Genomic DNA, 17,965 nt, shown 5'->3' on the forward strand with positions numbered 1-17,965 from the left:
GATTGACATATAAATAATATAGGATTTCTGCCATTATTCTTTTTCTGTTTTACAAATGCTAACTATCAGTTGCCTGCTAGAATTATTGTGGATGCTTTTTCCTCAAACACAGACTTATAACGTAGGAACTGTTTTCTATACTTCCTCTGTGAAATAGAACAATTGTGCCTTGTAGGTTGGAAAATGAATTAAGGATAGATTGTTTGCAAGCTAACCACTTGGTGAACATTTTGCTTGTAACTCATAATTCCTAGTTTTCTTATGTCCTGGTTCTGAAATATAATTCTCTAAGTACTTTGTAAATGGATTTAAAAACATTTTCTCGCCAGAGCCCGGCGGCTCACGCCTGTAATCCTAGCTACTCAGGAGGCTGAGATCTGAGAATCGCGGTTCAAAGCCAGCCCGGGCAGAAAAGACCGTGAGACTCCTATCTCCAATAAACCACTAGAAAACCGGAAGTGGCCCTGTAGCTCAAGAGGTAGAGCACTCGCCTTGAGCTGAAGAGCTGAGGGACAGCGCCCAGGCCCAGAGTTCAAGCCCCATGACCGACAAAAAAAAAAACAAACATTTTCTCGTAGTATTCTTATAATAGGAAAATGGCTACTGAAAACTTGAACTAGTTACACATGTAGTTTTCATCTGCTTTCTTCAGATATACACCGTCTCAACAAGGAGTGGCATTTAACTCTGGAGCTAAACAGAGGGTTATTCGGATGGTAGAAATGCAGAAAGATCCAATGGAGCCTCCAAGGTTCAAGTAAGTAGTTAACTTCATGAGAATGAACTACTGTTCTTAAGAAGAGTCTTCCACATCAACAGATGAATGAGCAGATGTTAGCACACCAGTAATGGAATGTTACTGAGCAATAAAAGAAATAAGCTGTTAACAAAAGAGCATAAATGAAGCTCAAAACAACTTATGATGTGCTATGCTGTCAAATAGCATATGATGCCATTTATTCTAAACTTGAAAATTGAAACTAATCCAGAAGATCATTGGTTGCTTATGGGGAAGGAAGTAGGAACAAAGAAGGAAGGGACATGCAGAAACTTTGGGATGATGCACATATTCACTATCTTGTTTGTGACGATCTTTTAACAGGGATATGTTTCTATCTAGGTTTATTCAAGCTGTGTACTTTATATAGTTGATTTTATCTCTTATCTCTAAGCCTTTTAAATGTTGCTCTTTGTGCAGGTAATGATGTGGTAAAGTGAATAATGGTGACTAGGTTGGCCATGTTTTATTAGTCATTGAAACCAAGTGGTAGCTGTATGATGGGCTTTTGCTATACCAAAAAGTGAAAAGGTACTTTGGTTTATTCTCTCAGGATCAATAAGAAAATTCCCCGGGGACCACCTTCTCCTCCTGCACCTGTCATGCATTCTCCAAGTCGAAAGGTATTCTTTGCTATAGCCCCCAATTTTATTTTCTTTTACTTACAGTTATTAATTTTATAAATAACTTCTGTGCCTACAGATACAAATCATCACACTGGTTACAGTTTTCTTTCTAAATTTGTTTTTCAAGATCAAATAGGTATCCAGTCAACAATACAAAGTAATATGTGTGAAATGTTACCTATGAGTGTAGCATTCTACCAATGATTTTAATGAATGAATGTTTTATTTTAATGAATCTACATAACGAACAAGATATGGTTCACATACAAGGTACAGTTGTATATAGTGAGTACGTGGGTTCATTGTAGGGTGCTGGTGGCTCACACTTGTAATCCTAGCTACTCAAGAGGCTGAGATCTGAAGATCACAGTTCAAAGCCAGCCTGGGCAGGAAAGTCCATGAGACTCTTATCTCCAGTTAATCACCAGAAAACTGGAAGTGGCACTGTGGTTCAAGTGTAGAGCACTTGCCTTGAGCTGTAGAGCTGAGGGTCAGCCAGGTGCAGACCTGGCTGACCAACAACAACAACAAAAACAACTTTTCATCTGAAAGAAATCACACTTAAAAAAATGGAAAAATACTACTGAGCATTTGTAAATGTCAAAAATAATTTCTGGGAGCTAGAAAGGTGGCTCAGTGGTAGAGTGCTTGCCTTGCATGCATGAGCCCTCTACGTTCAATTCCTCAGCCAGAAGTGTGCTGTGGCTGAAGTGGTAGAGTGCTAGCCTTGAGCTGAAGAGCTGAGGACAGTGCCCAGGCCCAGAGTTCAGGCCCACAACGAACAACAACAACAAATAATAATAATTTCTAAAGCCATGCACCATTGGCTCATGCCTGTTACACTAGCTACTGTGGAGGCTAAGATCTGAAGATTGTAGTCCAAAGCCAGCCTGGACAGGCAAGTCTGTTACCTTCAATTAACCAGCAAAAAGCTGAAAGTGGATCTGTGGCTCATGTAGTAGTATGCCAGGCTTGAGTGAAAAAAACAAGGAAGAGTTCAAGCCCTAGTGGTGACTAAAACAAATAAGCAATTTCTGGATATTTTCTCACTTTTTACATTAGTTCAAATTATTACTAGAATCTATAATACGATGACATAGTGCCACCAAACAAATGAAATTTTAGATTTTGACACACAATTATATATGTCAGTGTAAATGGAGCAGTCTTAAGGAAGATTGTACTTGGGTTGTTAGCTAGACTATAAACCTAATAATACCTTTCATTGTTTTCTTACCTCAGATGACTGTAAAGGAACAACAAGAGTGGAAGATTCCTCCTTGTATTTCCAACTGGAAAAATGCGAAGGTAATTAAATTGTCATAAAATATGTCCTTTTATATTATAGTCTTCTAGGAAACATTCAGACAGTCTCTAAATAAAGCCTGGGAAACTTTAGTTGTAACCTTAGCATCTCATTTAGCTTAATGTTTCCACAACATTAACCAAGGCTGACAGGGGAGCACAGTGGTAAAGCTCATGTTTAGAATGTATGAGACTTCAGGTTTGAGCCCTAGCAGTACCCACAAAAAAAAACAAAGACAAGCTGGACACCAGTAACTCACATCTGTAATACTAGGTACTTGGAAGGTTTGGCCCAGGCCAAAGAGTGTGAGACCCCATTCTCAACCTATATCCGATGTACAGTGGTTCACACCTATCATCCTGACAGGAAGCCTAAAATAGAGAGATTACAGTCCCGATTTATTCCTAGACAGGAAGCAAAACTGTTTCAAACAACCAGCACAGTAAAAGGGCTGGAGATGTGACTCAGCAGTACAGCTCCTGTCTGGTAAATGTGCATCCCTGTATATGTGTATCAACAAACTCCAGTACCCTGCTCCCTCCCCCATACACACACAAAAAGACGAAGAAAAATATAAATTACTTTTTTTAATGTAATAGAAATGGTAATGTACTGGGCACATACATATCATGCAAATTCCTTATGTACTATAACTTACCAGAAGCACACAGAAAAATAATAAACCAAATGTTCCATATTAGTTAGAGATAGTATTCTCCATAAAACTCAAGTTTTTATCCTAAAATTATTTCAACAATTAAATCAGTTTCAGTAAGCATTTGAGAAAATGATAGTAAATTTTAGATCTTTTCAATATTTTAATTTTCAACTATTCATCTCTATGACATTGTAGCCTAGAGTTACTCAAACCCTACATATTGCCTATGTGTGTGCCTAAAATCTAGCACTTGGGAAGCTGAGGCAGGAGGATGGCAAATTCAAGACCAACCTGCACTGTATAGCAAGTTCCAGGCCAAGCTGACTACATAGTGACATCCTGTCTCTAACTAACTAAATAAATATTTGTGTTTGCACCTACAACATACATGCACATCATATATGTATCTATTAATCACCAGACTTCCTAAGCGTTATTAGAAATCTATAAAATGGGATACCTTTCTTATTCACTATATTACCCAAAGCGTTTTTCTAATTTTTGGTTGGTAAAGAGGTCCCTTTACCCAAGATTAAATACGAATTGTTCCTTAAAGTTGTCCTGCTAGCAAAAGGATATTGGTTGGGGTGTGTGTCTGCACACACACAACTGTATGTGTGTATATAATTAACATATTTCAATATATACGTATATCACGTGTAATCACATAGTTATATATAGGTGTACATGTACATATATGTATATGTGTATGTATGTACCTATGTGATAGTGAGCTGACTCTAACACTGGGGTCTTTTGTTTGGGGGATTCTTTGTTGTTTTGTTTTAAACAGGCATGCACCACCACACAAGACCAACACATTGTTTTATTAGGAGGCCATGAACTTGGGATACTAGTCAGAATTCAGGAAAAATAAAGCTTAGTCTTAAAGTTACATAGATGTTCAAGCATATTCATTAAGTTACTGGAATTAAATGTGAATGTAGACTCTCAGTTGTTTAGCAAGTTTAGACCTGGCTTTTTCCACCTAGCAAAACTTTCAAGAATTGAACAAATCATTAAGACAGGATACCAGATTAAAACTAGATACTGAGATTATAGTGATTTGTGTATGACTGTCACTTTACTTGAGAAGCACCTCTTGGGCTATTAGACAGTGATATCCTTCTATCATAACCCAGTTACCAGCATGAGAATCAATCTTTCTAAAGATTGAGCTATAAAGTTGTTGTGGATTAAATGCTGTTCACTCATTTACTACCTGTATGCCTACACCCTACCTTGCTATTTTCATCTGTAAAATGGAAATAGTGTTGCAAGTTTTATAGGATTAATAAGATCATAGATGTGCTCAATCCTTGTTGAAGCACTTGTTAGTTGCTTCTATTTTGAATAATTATGAAAAAAGATAAAAATTTCAAGTGGACATGGCCACTGGTGACTACTACTATCTACTCAGGAAGCTGAGATCTTAGAGTTAAGGTTCAAAGCCAGCCTGGACAGGAAAGACCATAAGACTCTTATCTCCAATTAACCACCAGAAAACTGGAAGTGGAGCTGTGGCTCAAAGTGATAGGAGCACTAGCCTTGAGGAAAAAGGTCTCAGGGATAGCACCCAGGCCTTGAGTTCAAGCCCTAAACTAACCACCCCCCCAAAAAAAAAAATTCTAGTTCTTAAAATGAGCCATTTACATTAATTTAAAATAATTATTGTAGCTCAGCTGTACACTGTGCTAATATTTCCTCTTTGCTTTTACTCTAGGGTTATACAATTCCATTAGATAAGCGTCTGGCTGCTGATGGGAGAGGACTTCAGACAGTACACATAAATGAAAATTTTGCAAAACTGGCTGAAGCTCTCTATATTGCTGATCGGAAGGTTGGTTCTTGTGTTTTGTCAATGTTCTTGTGTTCTATCAGTGTTCTTATAATTTGTAATTCCAGTCCTGTTTACTTAAGGTACTATTAATTTAGCTGAGTACTGATTATCTAGGGAGACTGTAACTTCTTGTATATGTGCTAAAAACTGCAGATGCTAGTTTAAGCTGTATACATTGTCTTAGCCTTTGTATTTGTTACACATACCATCCCTGTACCATATAAGTATATGTCAGAATGTTTCCCTAGGCTGCTTCTCCTATTTTGTGAAGATAGCTAAATTCTGTTCTACATTTCATAAATATCTTGTATTTTAGGTATATGTGTCCCTAAAAGGGTATTTGCAAAGAAGGGTAGATAACCATTCTCATTAATTGAGTGCTTCATTAAAAAGCACTTGTGTTATCAGCTATTAATATTATATGTGGTAGCTATATGGTATTATTAGTATATGACCTTCAGGCTCATATGGCCTAGAATGGCATGCATTTAGGACATAAAGTACATCATCTGTATCATAATGCCTTCATAAAAATCCATCTCAAATGCATACTAAGGTTTTAAATTGTCATGTTTATTCAGACAGGTTTGCTTTGTAGCAAAACAGTTTTTTAAATTGGGCTTACTACAGTTTCAATCACTAAAACATTCCACAGAGTAAAAAGAATTTCTAGGCAGGATACCTTATTATCTTACTCAGCAATAACAAGTGGGAATTCTTTTTCATTGCTTTTGCAAGCTAGACTTTCGTTGGGTAGCTACATGATAGCTGCACATATTTCCCATATAGTGTTCTGATTAACACTTCATTTTACTAACAAACAGGCTCGGGAAGCTGTGGAAACACGTGCCCAAGTGGAAAGAAAGATGGCTCAAAAAGAAAAAGAGAAACATGAAGAGAAACTTAGAGAGATGGCCCAAAAAGCCAGGGAGAGGAGAGCTGGGATCAAAACCCATGTGGAAAAAGGTATAGCATTCTAATTGTGAAATTTATTCTGTGAAGAATATATATCTCATTTATGGATATATATGTATTCATTTCTGAATACTTACTCATTTGCTAGAAAATATTTATTGAGTACTTGCTATATTGCAGAGGTGTATATACTGCCAAAACAAATAACCCCAAAATTTCCTTAAAAAAATATAATTGTATAGTGGTGCTGTGGCTCAGGTGGTAGACCACTTGCCTTGAGCTGAAGAACTCAGGGACAACTCCCAGGACCAGAATTTAAGTCCCACAACCAACCAAAAAACTGTGTGGTATGTGTGTGCGTGTTTCATGTGACAGTATAGTGTAGGTCAAATCCCACAACCAAACAAAAAAGTGTGTATGTGTGTGTGTGTGTGTGTGTGTGATGTGACATGAAGAAGGCATTGTTCCACAACCAACCAAAAAACTGTGTGTTTGTGTGTGTGTGTGTGTGTGTGTGTGTGTGTGTGTGTGTGTGTGTGTGTGTGTGTGTAATGTGACATGACATGAAGAAGGGGCATGGTTCCTTGCAGAAATGCCGTGACGCACATTCCTTTATTGGGTGGTTTACCTGCCTTGGGTCTTGATTCAGCCAGTGCATTGCTTACTAGTTTTCTTTGCTGTCCTGTTTTGTGGCACCTCTAGTACTATTCATTATCTTTATCTTGTGGTCAATCCATTGCCTCTGACATCCTAGCTTTGGACCTGTGGCAGTACAGTGCATCATGGCAGTACATGTGATGAGAAAGACTGACTGCTCCTCTAATAGGGCTGGGAAGCAAAGAGAGATGTATCTGATTTTAGAAAATCTCCTTGTTTTTATGCTTAGTCATTATTGTTTTTGGCGTTTTTTTTTTTGTTGTTGTTGTTGTTGTTGTTTTTGTCAGTCGTGGGGCTTGAACTCTGGGTCTGGGCGTTGTCCCTCAGCTCTTCAGCTCAAGGCTAATGCTCTACCACTTGCACTACAACACCACTTTCAGTTTTCTGGTGGTTTTTCAGAGATAAGAGTCACACAGACTTTCCTGTGTATGCTGGCTTTGAACCGCAATCCTCAGATCTCAGCCACTGGAATAGCTAGGATTACAGGCATGAGCCACCAGTGCCTGGCTTATGCTTGTTTTTATTGCATAAAAGAGTAGTTCAGTACATATAAAGAAAACGTAGATATTTCAGAATTGTAAGAATGGGGCACAGTGTATAATCTTACCTTGTTTAAGCTGAAGCATTAATAGAAAGTTAATGTTTATTTTTTAAGGTTGGTCTTTAATTTGGGGCTATACTAGAAATTCCAAATGTTCTGAGTAGTATATAGTTGGCCCTCTGTTCTCATGAGTCAAAAGTAGATTGAAACTATTGAGGGGGAAATTGCCAAAATAGTACAGAAATTTTCCCCAAAATCTTCATTCTCTTAATCCATATAAAATACCTAATCATTACGTAGCTTTTATGTAGCATTATATTATATTGCATATATTAAGTATAAGTTAATACAAATACTCCATTTTATATGAGGGACTTTAACATCATAGATTGAGGTATCTGTAGGTGTAGGGGTTATCTGCAGGGAGAGTGAGGGAACTAGAACCAATCCCTCATAGGTATGGAGATACCACTATACTTTTAAAATCACTTTAATTATTACTCATTATTATTTATTATTACTAATAGCCTTGATTTTTTTTTTCTATTTTAGGTTACTTAAAATTTAGAAAGAGAAATGAGATCTCCACTGAGTCAGTTTTCTACCTTTTTCCTAAAATAAGGGTTTTGTATTTTGTAGGCTAATGTATTTTCTAATTAAATCTACCGTTATGCTTTAGTCTGGCTTTATTTAGTGGTCTGTATTGTATATTCAAGAAATTTGTGGAGAATGCTGTTTATTATCATATACTACCTAATACAGTTACTCATTCTTTTTCAGTTCATACTGTGTGGTTAGTATGTACAAGTGGTTTTTCTTTCTTGCTATTGTTTTTAACATAAGGTGATTTTTTTTTTTGTTGCTTTGTATGTCCCTCCCCCACAGTATAACCCCCCTTCACTGTATTTGATGTTGGTATAATTTGGGGAAGGGAAAAAAACCAAATTGTTTAAAAGGGATACAGGTGAACCCATTGCAACAATGAGATGTACAAGATGCTATGTTGAAAAACGAACTTTACAACTTTGGCGGGTGGAGCGGGGCGGGGGGGGGCGGTGAGGGATGTAGGGAGATAGGAGGGCAAGGATGGTAGAGGGAAAACAAAGGAGGCGACAATGCTTGATAAGAAATGTACTCATTACCTTGCTCATGTAATTGTAACCCCTCTGTATGGTATTTTCACAATAAAAAACATTATAAAAAAAAGAATACATCAAAAAGAAAAGTACATAGAATTTTCTATTTGATGTTAAAAAAATATTGGCATGTAAAGAATATTAATGGATAGTACAGTGATGAAGTAATTTTTCCCTTTGTCCACACAGAGGATGGGGAGGCACGTGAGAGGGATGAGATCCGGCATGATAGGCGAAAAGAGAGACAGCATGACCGGAATCTCTCCAGGGCAGCTCCTGATAAGAGGTAGGTGCTAGTTGATGTAAATAAAAATTATAAAGAGCAGCCTTTTGCTATCTTCTTCTTTTTTTTTGGGGGGGGGGGGGGGTTCCGGTTGTGAGGCCTGAACTCTGGGCCTGGTTGCTGTCCCTCAGCAATTCAGCTCAAGGCTAGCGCTCTACCACTTGAGCCACAGCACCACTTCCAGCTTTTTTCTTTTTGCTTATGTGGTACTGAAAATCAAACCAGGGAGGGCCTCAGGCATGCAAGGCAAGCGCTCTACCACTGAGCCACCTTCCCAGCCCCTTTTGCTATCTTCTAGAGTAGTGTTTGTCCACTAATAACAGTTTTGCTTTTTTTCCCTTTTCCTCTTTAGCTTGGTAACTTAATAAAATTATCTGTTTTGTTATTTTTAAGTATTTTGTTTTAGGAGAAATTATTTCCTACAAATAAACTTTTCTTCCATAACTCTATGTATAGTAAGTTAGAATTGAGAATGTGGGTGATATGAATAAGGGAACCAAAAACATCTTTGTGAGAAGGAAGCAGTGAATGAAACTGTTCCAGTGGTCAAATGATCACGTTTCATGTGCCTTCATACAGGAAATATGCTGTCAAACATTTATTCACATCCCTTTATATGCAGAAGTAGTAGGCCTAATTAAATGGGTGAAGACTAGGTTTTCTAAGAAATAAAATTCAGCCATCTCATAAGAAGTTGAACTTAAAATTCAGAGGGACAATGTCATGTAAAATAACTAGTGAAAATGTCTAAGCATCCTTAAGACATACATAGTGATATGAAACAAACTAGATGCATGTATTGGGGACAAAATAGGAATTGGGGAAGATTGTGATTCACTGAAGTCTGAGCACTGCGGTGCCTCAAAAGTTGGGGAAATACTGTAGTATGAAGGTAAGATTCTGAGTGAAAATTAAATGCAAATATGCATCATTTTCTTTCCAAATACATAGTTTTTCATGCTCTGATCATCCTAGGAGCTGATATGTTTTCTTAACTTACCTTAAATCATACCTGCTGATTTAATTGGTACATTTTATATCCCTGGATAAGTATAGTCAGGGGAAGCAGAGAAGCAATACAGAGTTGTAAGCAAATCTACAATATACAAGAAGAATGAAGTGTGAAAAGTGTTCGATTAATGGACATTTTTATAAAATTCAAATATGACCTTGTAAATAAATTGGGCACTTAAAACCAGTGAAGTTAATCAGGCATATTAACACATACCTGTAATTCTAGCAACTTGGAAAGTTAAGAGGATCAAGAGTTCAAGACCAGCTTGAGAAATGATAACATAGAAAAGCTATAAATAAGTGATTTGGATAAAAATTAAATTGTCTGTGGAAATTACTTTAAGATCGGAATTTCCAGTAAAATAGCTGATGGCAATCACTAGGTTTCATTAGGATATAGATTTCATTTATACTAAACCATCAGAGGAATTAATTCGAATGTCTAATACAAACTAAATGTAGTTAGGTAAAAGAGCTGATTGTGGTTTATAGAGAATGCCTCAAATGATGCATCAATTTTTATCCACTTCCACAACCCTCTGAACCCTCCTGGATAACGGCATGGTTATAAGGTAATTGCTTGTATTAAATTATTTCATGTCAAGAACCAGTTTCAGGTATTGTTTTGCACTACCAGGAAGTCCTAATTGTAGAATTACCTTCTGTAACTGTGCATAATAATGTATTAATTTTCTTTGCTTCTGGGATTAGTTATATTTTAATTTAATATATTCACCTTGTCTGCAAAGAGTTTCAATTAATGATCTTGTATTTCAAATAGATCAAAACTGCAGAGAAATGAAAATCGAGATATCAGTGAAGTGATTGCTCTTGGTGTACCCAATCCTCGAACCTCAAATGAAGTTCAGTATGACCAAAGGCTCTTCAACCAGTCCAAGGTATGAGTTGAGAAACAGCCTATCTGTGTTTACAGGAATACCTGACCTTCTTGGTGGTTAACTGGCGATAAGAGCCTCACAGACTTTTCGGCCTGGGCTGGCTTTGAAACATGATCCTCAGATCTTAGCCTTCTGAATAGCTAGGATTACAGTCATGAACTACCACTGCCTACAATTTTTTGGTTTGGGCTTTTGGCAGTATCAATTTGTACTCAGGGTTTTGCACTTGCTCAGCTGGCACTTTGCCATTTAAGCCACACCTCCAGCCTTGCCTTTTTTGCTGGTTATTTGGAAAAGGGAGTCCTGAAGATTTTTCTGCTGGGTTGACCTTAAGCCATCAGATCCAAGCCTCCTGAGTAGCTATGCTTACAGACAAGAGCTACTATATACCCAGCTTCAGAGGTTAGACAAGTAATCAATAGAATTAAGATACAATCTTTTAAATCTTGATTCCAAAACTTTTTTTTCTTAGTAACTCACTAGCTTGAGCCAAAGGACTTAAGGATGAAGACTCCACATATTTTGAAGACTGGCTTCTGTTACACTGATAAACATCAAGTATTTTAAAATTCTGATAAAAATCTGTTTCTTGTTGACTTAAGATTTTCATTGAGAGCCAAAGTATCTTCTGATGCCCTCAGGAACTTAAGGGATATAGCATTTGAACTCTAAATGACAAGAGAAATGTTTTGCCACTCCAAACAAACTGGAAGCTTCTCATAATAAAAAATAGCACTGGGATCCATCAGTTGTCAACATAGATAAACTTGTACTTTGTTTAAGCCTCTGGGTAAGGACCTAAACAAGACATGAACAAGCTTTTTTTTTCTTCTTCTTCTTTTTTAATCTTAGCTGGCCACCAGTGGCTCCGGCCTATAATCCTAGCTAATCAAGAGGCTGAGATCTGAGGATCTTGGTTCCAAGCCAGCCCAGGCAAGTAAGCCTGTGAGACCCTTATCTCTAATTAATATCAAAAAAAGCCTTAAGTGCTGAGTGGTTCAAGTAGTTAGAGCATTAGCCTTGAGCAAAAAGGAGCTCAGCAACAGTGCCCAGGCCCAGAGTTTGAGCCCCAGGATGGGGAAATAAAACACACACACACACTCTTACTTGTGGGGTTTTTTAATGAAGATCTTTTTTAAAATTTTTGGGTTTTTGGGTTTTTTTTTTTAATGAGAGCTATAACAAGTGTTTATTCTTCATGAGTAATCAGGTTTATCTTTTGATAATAATGTAAACATTTATTTTATATCCATATTTCCACAGGGTATGGACAGTGGATTTGCAGGTGGAGAGGATGAAATTTACAATGTTTATGATCAAGCCTGGAGAGGTGGTAAAGACATGGCCCAGAGTATCTATAGGCCTAGTAAAAATCTGGACAAGGACATGTATGGTGATGACCTAGAAGCCAGAATAAAAACCAACAGGTACCACAGCACACAACCCTGTCTCAGTATTCATATCAGTGAAACAAAAGTATATATTTCATAATCCTTTCTCTTTTTCCTAGGTTTGTTCCGGACAAAGAGTTTTCTGGTTCAGACCGCAGGCAGAGAGGACGGGAAGGACCAGTTCAGTTTGAGGAAGATCCTTTTGGTTTGGACAAGTTTTTGGAAGAAGCTAAACAGCACGGTGGCTCTAAAAGACCCTCAGATAGCAGCCGACCCAAGGAACATGAGCATGAAGGCAAGAAGAGGAGGAAGGAATAAGATACTCCTCTTTTCCCACTCAATGAACTTTGTCCATAACCCCAATGATAGGAGTCTTGGGGGCCAATACAGTTTGTAAACGATCAGGATAAAAACCAAATCTGGGTGCCAGATCCCAGTGCTACTTTTTATTAAGAGAGATGGGGGATTGAAAATGCTACTTTGAATTACTTCCTTTTTTTAAAAGAGTGGGCTGTGTTTGTGCTTTTCCCACCTTTTGGCACTTAGGGAATATACTTGGCCCCACCCCACATACACAGTCAAGACCACTTCCTTTTATGTAATGTCAGTAGTCTGGGGGTACTATTTTGTCTAAGAATGACTGTTTATCAGTGAAGTTGCCTCAATCACAATGAGGGTGTTCACATTTTGGAAATGTGCTAGCAAGTGAATTTTCCCCCTACTGTGCTGTTTTACTTTGGAGTGGGGAAAATAAGGTCTTGTTTAGTGCAACTATTTGTTTCCAATAAACACATTTAGAAAAAATTGTTATTTGCTTTATTTAATGAGTAATAATTATTCAGAAATATTTTTCTTCATCTGATGTTTGATCCCCTTGTAAATTTTTTCGTCTTTGTGCTTGAACATGGAGCTGGGGAGAAAATATCAAATAAGCACTTTAAGACAAGGCAATATTGGTTTTTAAAAAAAAAAAGCCACACACACATTACAACTGGATATTATCACTTGATATAAGAAGGCACACACCCTCTCCCCCTGTTTTTGTGCTGGTGTTGGGGCTTAAACTCGGCCTGGACACTATTACCCCTGAGCTTTTTTTTCTCAAGGCTAACTCTCTTATTTGAGCCACAGTTCCACTTCTGGGGTTTTGGTTGTTAAATGGAGATAAGAGGCTCATGGGCTTTACTACCCCCGATGGCTTCAAACTCTGATCACTCAGCCTTCTGAGTAGATAGATAGGATTATAGGTATGAGCCACTAGTGCCTAGAAAGAGTGCCCTTTTATTAGGGACTTGGTACTAGTAACTGAAGTGCTTAGAATTTGTCTCTTGTGGGCTGGGAAGTTGGCTCAGTGGTAGAGTGCTTGCCTTGCATGCCTGAGGCCCTGGGTTCGATTCCTCAGCACCATATAAGCAAAAAGAAAAAAGCCAGAAGTGGCGCTGTGGCTCAAGTGGTAGAGCGCTAGCCTTGAGCTGAAGAGCTGAGGGACAGCGCCCAGGCCCAGAGTTCAGGCCCCACGACCGGACCCAAAAAAAAAAAAAAAATTTGTCTCTTGTTCTGAACTTTAGTTAAAAATTTATAAACCCGTGGCTGGGAAGGTGACTCAGTGGTAGAGTGCTTGCCTTGCATGCATGAGCCCCTGGATTTGATTCCTCAACACCACATAAGTAGAAAAAGGTGGAAGTGGTTCTATGGCCTAAGTGTAGAGCCCTAGCCTTGAGCTGAGGAAAGTGCCTAGACCCAGAGTTGAGGCCCCACGACCAGAGAGAGAAGAAAAAAAACCCGTATAGCCAAGATCACATGGTAAATGGAAAAACCAAGATTTCAACCTAAATTGGTCTGGACTACTGTTTGCACAGTTCTGTAGTACATACGCCTTGCTAACCATGTATGGGTCTTCCAGCTGTTGGGTGTATCTTAGCATACATGAGGTTAGAGGCTTATAGCCCAGCAACAAAAACGGTCTTTTGTACGTCTCAGACCTTCTATAACCACCACCACTTTAACAAACATTAAAGAAAGCAAGACAGACTTACCTTTACTCCATCAATAATATGATTTTCCTGTTGTATTGCATTCTGAAGTTCTTCTGCTGAAGAAAACTGAATCCAACCCAGACCTTTGTGAAAGCCAGTCTCTCTGTCCTAACAGTTCAAAATAAAAAAGGTTAATCATGAATTTGAAATTTTCATGAGCTCCAACTCAAACTACCAACATTTTCATTTGCCAAAATTATACTAAAGATATTAATAATCATCATCCTGTTAATACATATTTGTCCCAGTTATTCAAGGCTAACTCCTAGTGTTAGTCCTGTTTTTCCACTGCCAATGATGAATAATGAATTTCCTCTCATTCTAGATGCAGTCATAGTTAGTGGAAATGGTTGCTAAAGCATTCTGCTTACTTCTTTCTTACCTCCTAATTCCTAGGAACTAGAAAAGCTGAGCCTCTAAAGAGAAGCAAGCTGACATGGGGCATGGGAGATCACAGAGGAGACAGGTCACAAAGAACTGCAGATCATCCTGAGGAGCTAAAAGAAGCCCCTAGTAGAAAAGTTAAAGCTAAAATATAAAAAGGCAGGGACCTCAGTTCTACAGTTGAAAGAAATTCTGTCTTTCCCTATTTGAGCTTTTTTTTTTTTAATTTTTATTGTGAAAATACCGTACAGAGGGGTTACAATTACATGGGCAAGATAATGAGTACATTTCTTATCAAGCATTGCAGCCTCCTCCTTTGTTTCTCCTTCCCATCCTCCCCCCCACCCCCCCATATATGAGCTTCTTGTAAAGCAAACTGCTACATGGACAAAAGCTAGACTACTGTTATGTGAGATCAAGCAGAGGACCCAGCTAATCTGTGCCCCCCTATTAAATAATATGTATGTTTAGCCATTAAGCAAATCTTCATTCCAATGAAATCTTCATTAACATATTTTTATGTTTTCATTTAAAAAATTAAGAATTCAAGGATAACAATACTTTTTAATCTTTATTTGCAGCACTGGGGATTGAACCCAGTGCCCTGTACATGCTAGACAAGTACTCTATCACCGAGCTTCCAGCTCCCAATAGAATTTTTAAAAATAATACTCACAAAAGGTATAATGCACTTCCGTATATGACCAAACTGTGCAAAGTGTTCTCGTAACTCATCTGTTAAAAGGGGAAAAGATAAATCAAGAAGTATATTTGTGTTCTCTAAACCAGATTATAGATAAAACCCAAAGAGGTCCTACAGGCCCCAGATTTCTTTTTTTTTTCTCCAGTCCTAGAGCTTGAACTCTGAGCCTGGGTACTGTTTTTGTGCTCTGAGTTTTTGTGCTCAAGGCTAGTGCTCTACCACTTGAGGTATAGCTCTACTTCCAATTTTTTGGTGTTTAATTGGACATAATAGTCTCACAGACTTACTTGCCCAAGCTGGCTTTCAACAGCGAGCCTCAGATCTCAGCCTCCTGATTAGCTAGGATTACAGGCGTGAGCCAACAACACCCAGATATCCCCAGATTTCTTGAAGACAGGAACTATTTTGCATTCCCTTGGCCTTAAAACTAAGCAAACAGCTACCAGACTGATTATACTGCTGTAAAGTAGCAGACTTGGTTATTGCCTGGAAATATGGATGAATAAATTACTAAACTAGCTGTAGTCTTCATACTAAGCAAATATTGAGTGTTTTCATCATAGTGCATGCTAGGCTGGGTATGTCAATTATAATTCCTGAGAGCAGATCATACCAAAGAAAAATGATTATAATCCAGGGTATTTTAGCATAACATCTCTAAATAAAATCCTAACAGTGTTTGGTCTTTCATAACTTAAAAGTTTATAGCAGGAGCCGGGCGCTGGTGGCTCACGCCTGTAATCCTAGCTACTCAGGAGGCTGAGATCTGAGGATCGCGGTTCAAAGCCAGCCCGGGCAGGAAAGACCGTGAGACTCCTATCTCCAATAAACCACCAGAAAACCGGAAGTGGCGCTGTAGCTCAAGTGGTAGAGCGCTCGCCTTGAGCTGAAGAGCTGAGGGACAGCGCCCAGGCCCAGAGTTCAAGCCCCACGACCGACAAAAAAAAAAAAGTTTATAGCAGGTTAAAACTACTTTTCCAGCCATTTCCCATGGCTGGCCCCTAGTTACTCTCCAGAACAGCAAAATGAATCCTCTCGGTCCTATCCTGTAGATTCCCTTTTTTTCTTCTTCCTCTTGTGTAGGTATATGACAGTACTGGGGTCTGAACTCAGGGCCTCTCCTGCTTAGCTTTTCTGCTTAAGGATGGTATTCTACCTCTTGAGTCACATCTTCCAGCTTTTTGCTTGTTAACTGGAAGAGTTGGATATGATCCTCAGATCTCAAACATCCAGAGTAGCTAGGATTACAGATGTGAGACACAGTTACCCAGCTTTCTCTTCCCTGGATATACCTATCCAGAGTCATGCCAGAGACATTTCACTGAATATAGTTTTATTGGGCTCTTGTAATATAAAACATTGTACTAGCTTTGTGAGGCCTCAAAGACTTAAACATAAAAAAACAACAACACATCTGTTTCGCTTCTAAACTACAGTAGTTATATTTTGCTGGTTTAATTTTGTATTACCTGCTTATATCTCCTATTTCATCTAAACTTAATTAGTTCAGCTGCTTATATTTGGTGTTTGTAAGCTTCAGTCCCACTACTACTCTATAAGCTATATAGATACGACAGTATTTACATGAAATACACAGTAGGGATCCAAAACTGAATAAATATTCAATAAATAAATGTAAAGGAATCCTTCAATTCAGAGGGTAAATTTCTAGAGCGTTTTATTGGATGGTCAAACCAAGTGGCTCATTGGAGATGAGAGTCTCACGGACTTTCCTGCCCGCGCTGGCTTTGAATCGCGATCCTCGGATCCCAGCCTCCTGGGTATCTGGGATGCCAGAATATGATAATAGAGAATAAGTTCTAGAGAACGCTTTCCAAAATGTGACGGTTTGAATTTTGAAATCTTCCTCAAACACTCATGCCAGCAGCAGGTGGTACCTGCCATTAGGAGGCGGCAGAACCTTTAGGAGGTAGAGCCTAGAAGACCGAAACGAAGCCATTGAGGAGCATGCCCTCAAAGACGATACAGACACACACAAACCAGTCCAGTCTCTCCCCAACTCCTGCCTCCCACCCTCCCTGCCTTTCTTTCCCTCTCCCCCGTCCCTCTCTCTCTAATAAAGACTCATAACTGCGCCTCGTAAGTGCTGGCTTCTCTGTTTCTTGCGACTGAGTTTCCTTACAACACGCCCAGGGGCTTAAGTTTTCGGAATCGTGGAAATATCATAATTATTCTCTAGTACAAATCAGGAAGTTTTGTGGGCAAGTGCATTTACTCCTGTCCCCAACTGTATGAGGCACGTATTCATGATTGCATTTTTTAAACTGAAGCAGGGGGGCGAACTGCTTTCAGTTCTTCGAATGGCTGCGCTGCAATTCTCACCCAGGCAGACTGGCTTCAGAGTCGGCTTCCCAGCCCCAAGGTGCAGCTACCTGGGGGAGACTTCACCCGGTTTTCGACCTCAACACGCTTGGGGTACCTCGCGTCCCAAACGGTGCCTCGCTGTCAAATGACCCGCACACGGCCCACTCCGACACGGCAGGAGGCGGCCCGGGACTCCGCGGCCGGAACGCCCGGGGACACCGGTTACCGCAAACCAGCGTCCTCCGCTGCCCTGGGCGGCCCGGGCGCCACCGGCTGCTCTGCGGGCCGCCCGGGCCTAGGCCGCGCCCCTCCCGGTCCCCGGCACTCACTAGCCGCCGCCGTCCAGGGGATTTTCCTGACAAACGCAACCGGCCGCCCCAGGGTAGCGCGCAGCGCCGCGGCACCCCGCACGGCCGAGGCCGACATCTTGAGAGGCGCTCCCGTGTGACCTCAGGTCGCGACCCCGGAAGAAC

At 39.4% G+C, this 17,965-nt stretch overlaps 2 protein-coding genes across 2 annotated transcripts in view; one reads left to right on the forward strand and one right to left on the reverse strand.

Annotated features, from left to right (window-relative positions):
• Positions 1 to 12,863, forward strand: part of Snw1 (SNW domain containing 1) — a 33,043-nt gene extending 20,180 nt beyond the window's left edge. The window contains exons 6-14 of the mRNA XM_042692537.1: positions 653 to 757; positions 1,332 to 1,401; positions 2,647 to 2,712; positions 5,092 to 5,208; positions 6,033 to 6,174; positions 8,647 to 8,743; positions 10,536 to 10,653; positions 11,917 to 12,080; positions 12,164 to 12,863. Coding sequence (XP_042548471.1) covers positions 653 to 757; positions 1,332 to 1,401; positions 2,647 to 2,712; positions 5,092 to 5,208; positions 6,033 to 6,174; positions 8,647 to 8,743; positions 10,536 to 10,653; positions 11,917 to 12,080; positions 12,164 to 12,362 — 1,078 coding nt within the window. The 3' untranslated portion in view covers positions 12,363 to 12,863. The remainder of the gene's footprint in view (positions 1 to 652; positions 758 to 1,331; positions 1,402 to 2,646; positions 2,713 to 5,091; positions 5,209 to 6,032; positions 6,175 to 8,646; positions 8,744 to 10,535; positions 10,654 to 11,916; positions 12,081 to 12,163) is intronic.
• Positions 12,850 to 17,918, reverse strand: LOC122118664 (SRA stem-loop interacting RNA binding protein). Its single transcript, XM_042692540.1, has 4 exons — positions 17,822 to 17,918; positions 15,141 to 15,199; positions 14,081 to 14,188; positions 12,850 to 12,954 (listed from the first exon to the last, which is right to left on the reverse strand). Exons 1-4 carry the CDS (start codon positions 17,916 to 17,918, stop codon positions 12,883 to 12,885), a joined length of 336 nt encoding a protein of 111 aa, XP_042548474.1. The 3' UTR covers positions 12,850 to 12,882.
• Between the last annotated feature and the right edge of the window lie 47 nt (positions 17,919 to 17,965).

Source organism: Dipodomys spectabilis, unplaced genomic scaffold, assembly GCF_019054845.1.
Source record: "Dipodomys spectabilis isolate Male_0828 unplaced genomic scaffold, ASM1905484v1 ptg000157l, whole genome shotgun sequence".
In the NCBI taxonomy this organism is placed as follows: Eukaryota; Metazoa; Chordata; class Mammalia; order Rodentia; family Heteromyidae; genus Dipodomys; species Dipodomys spectabilis.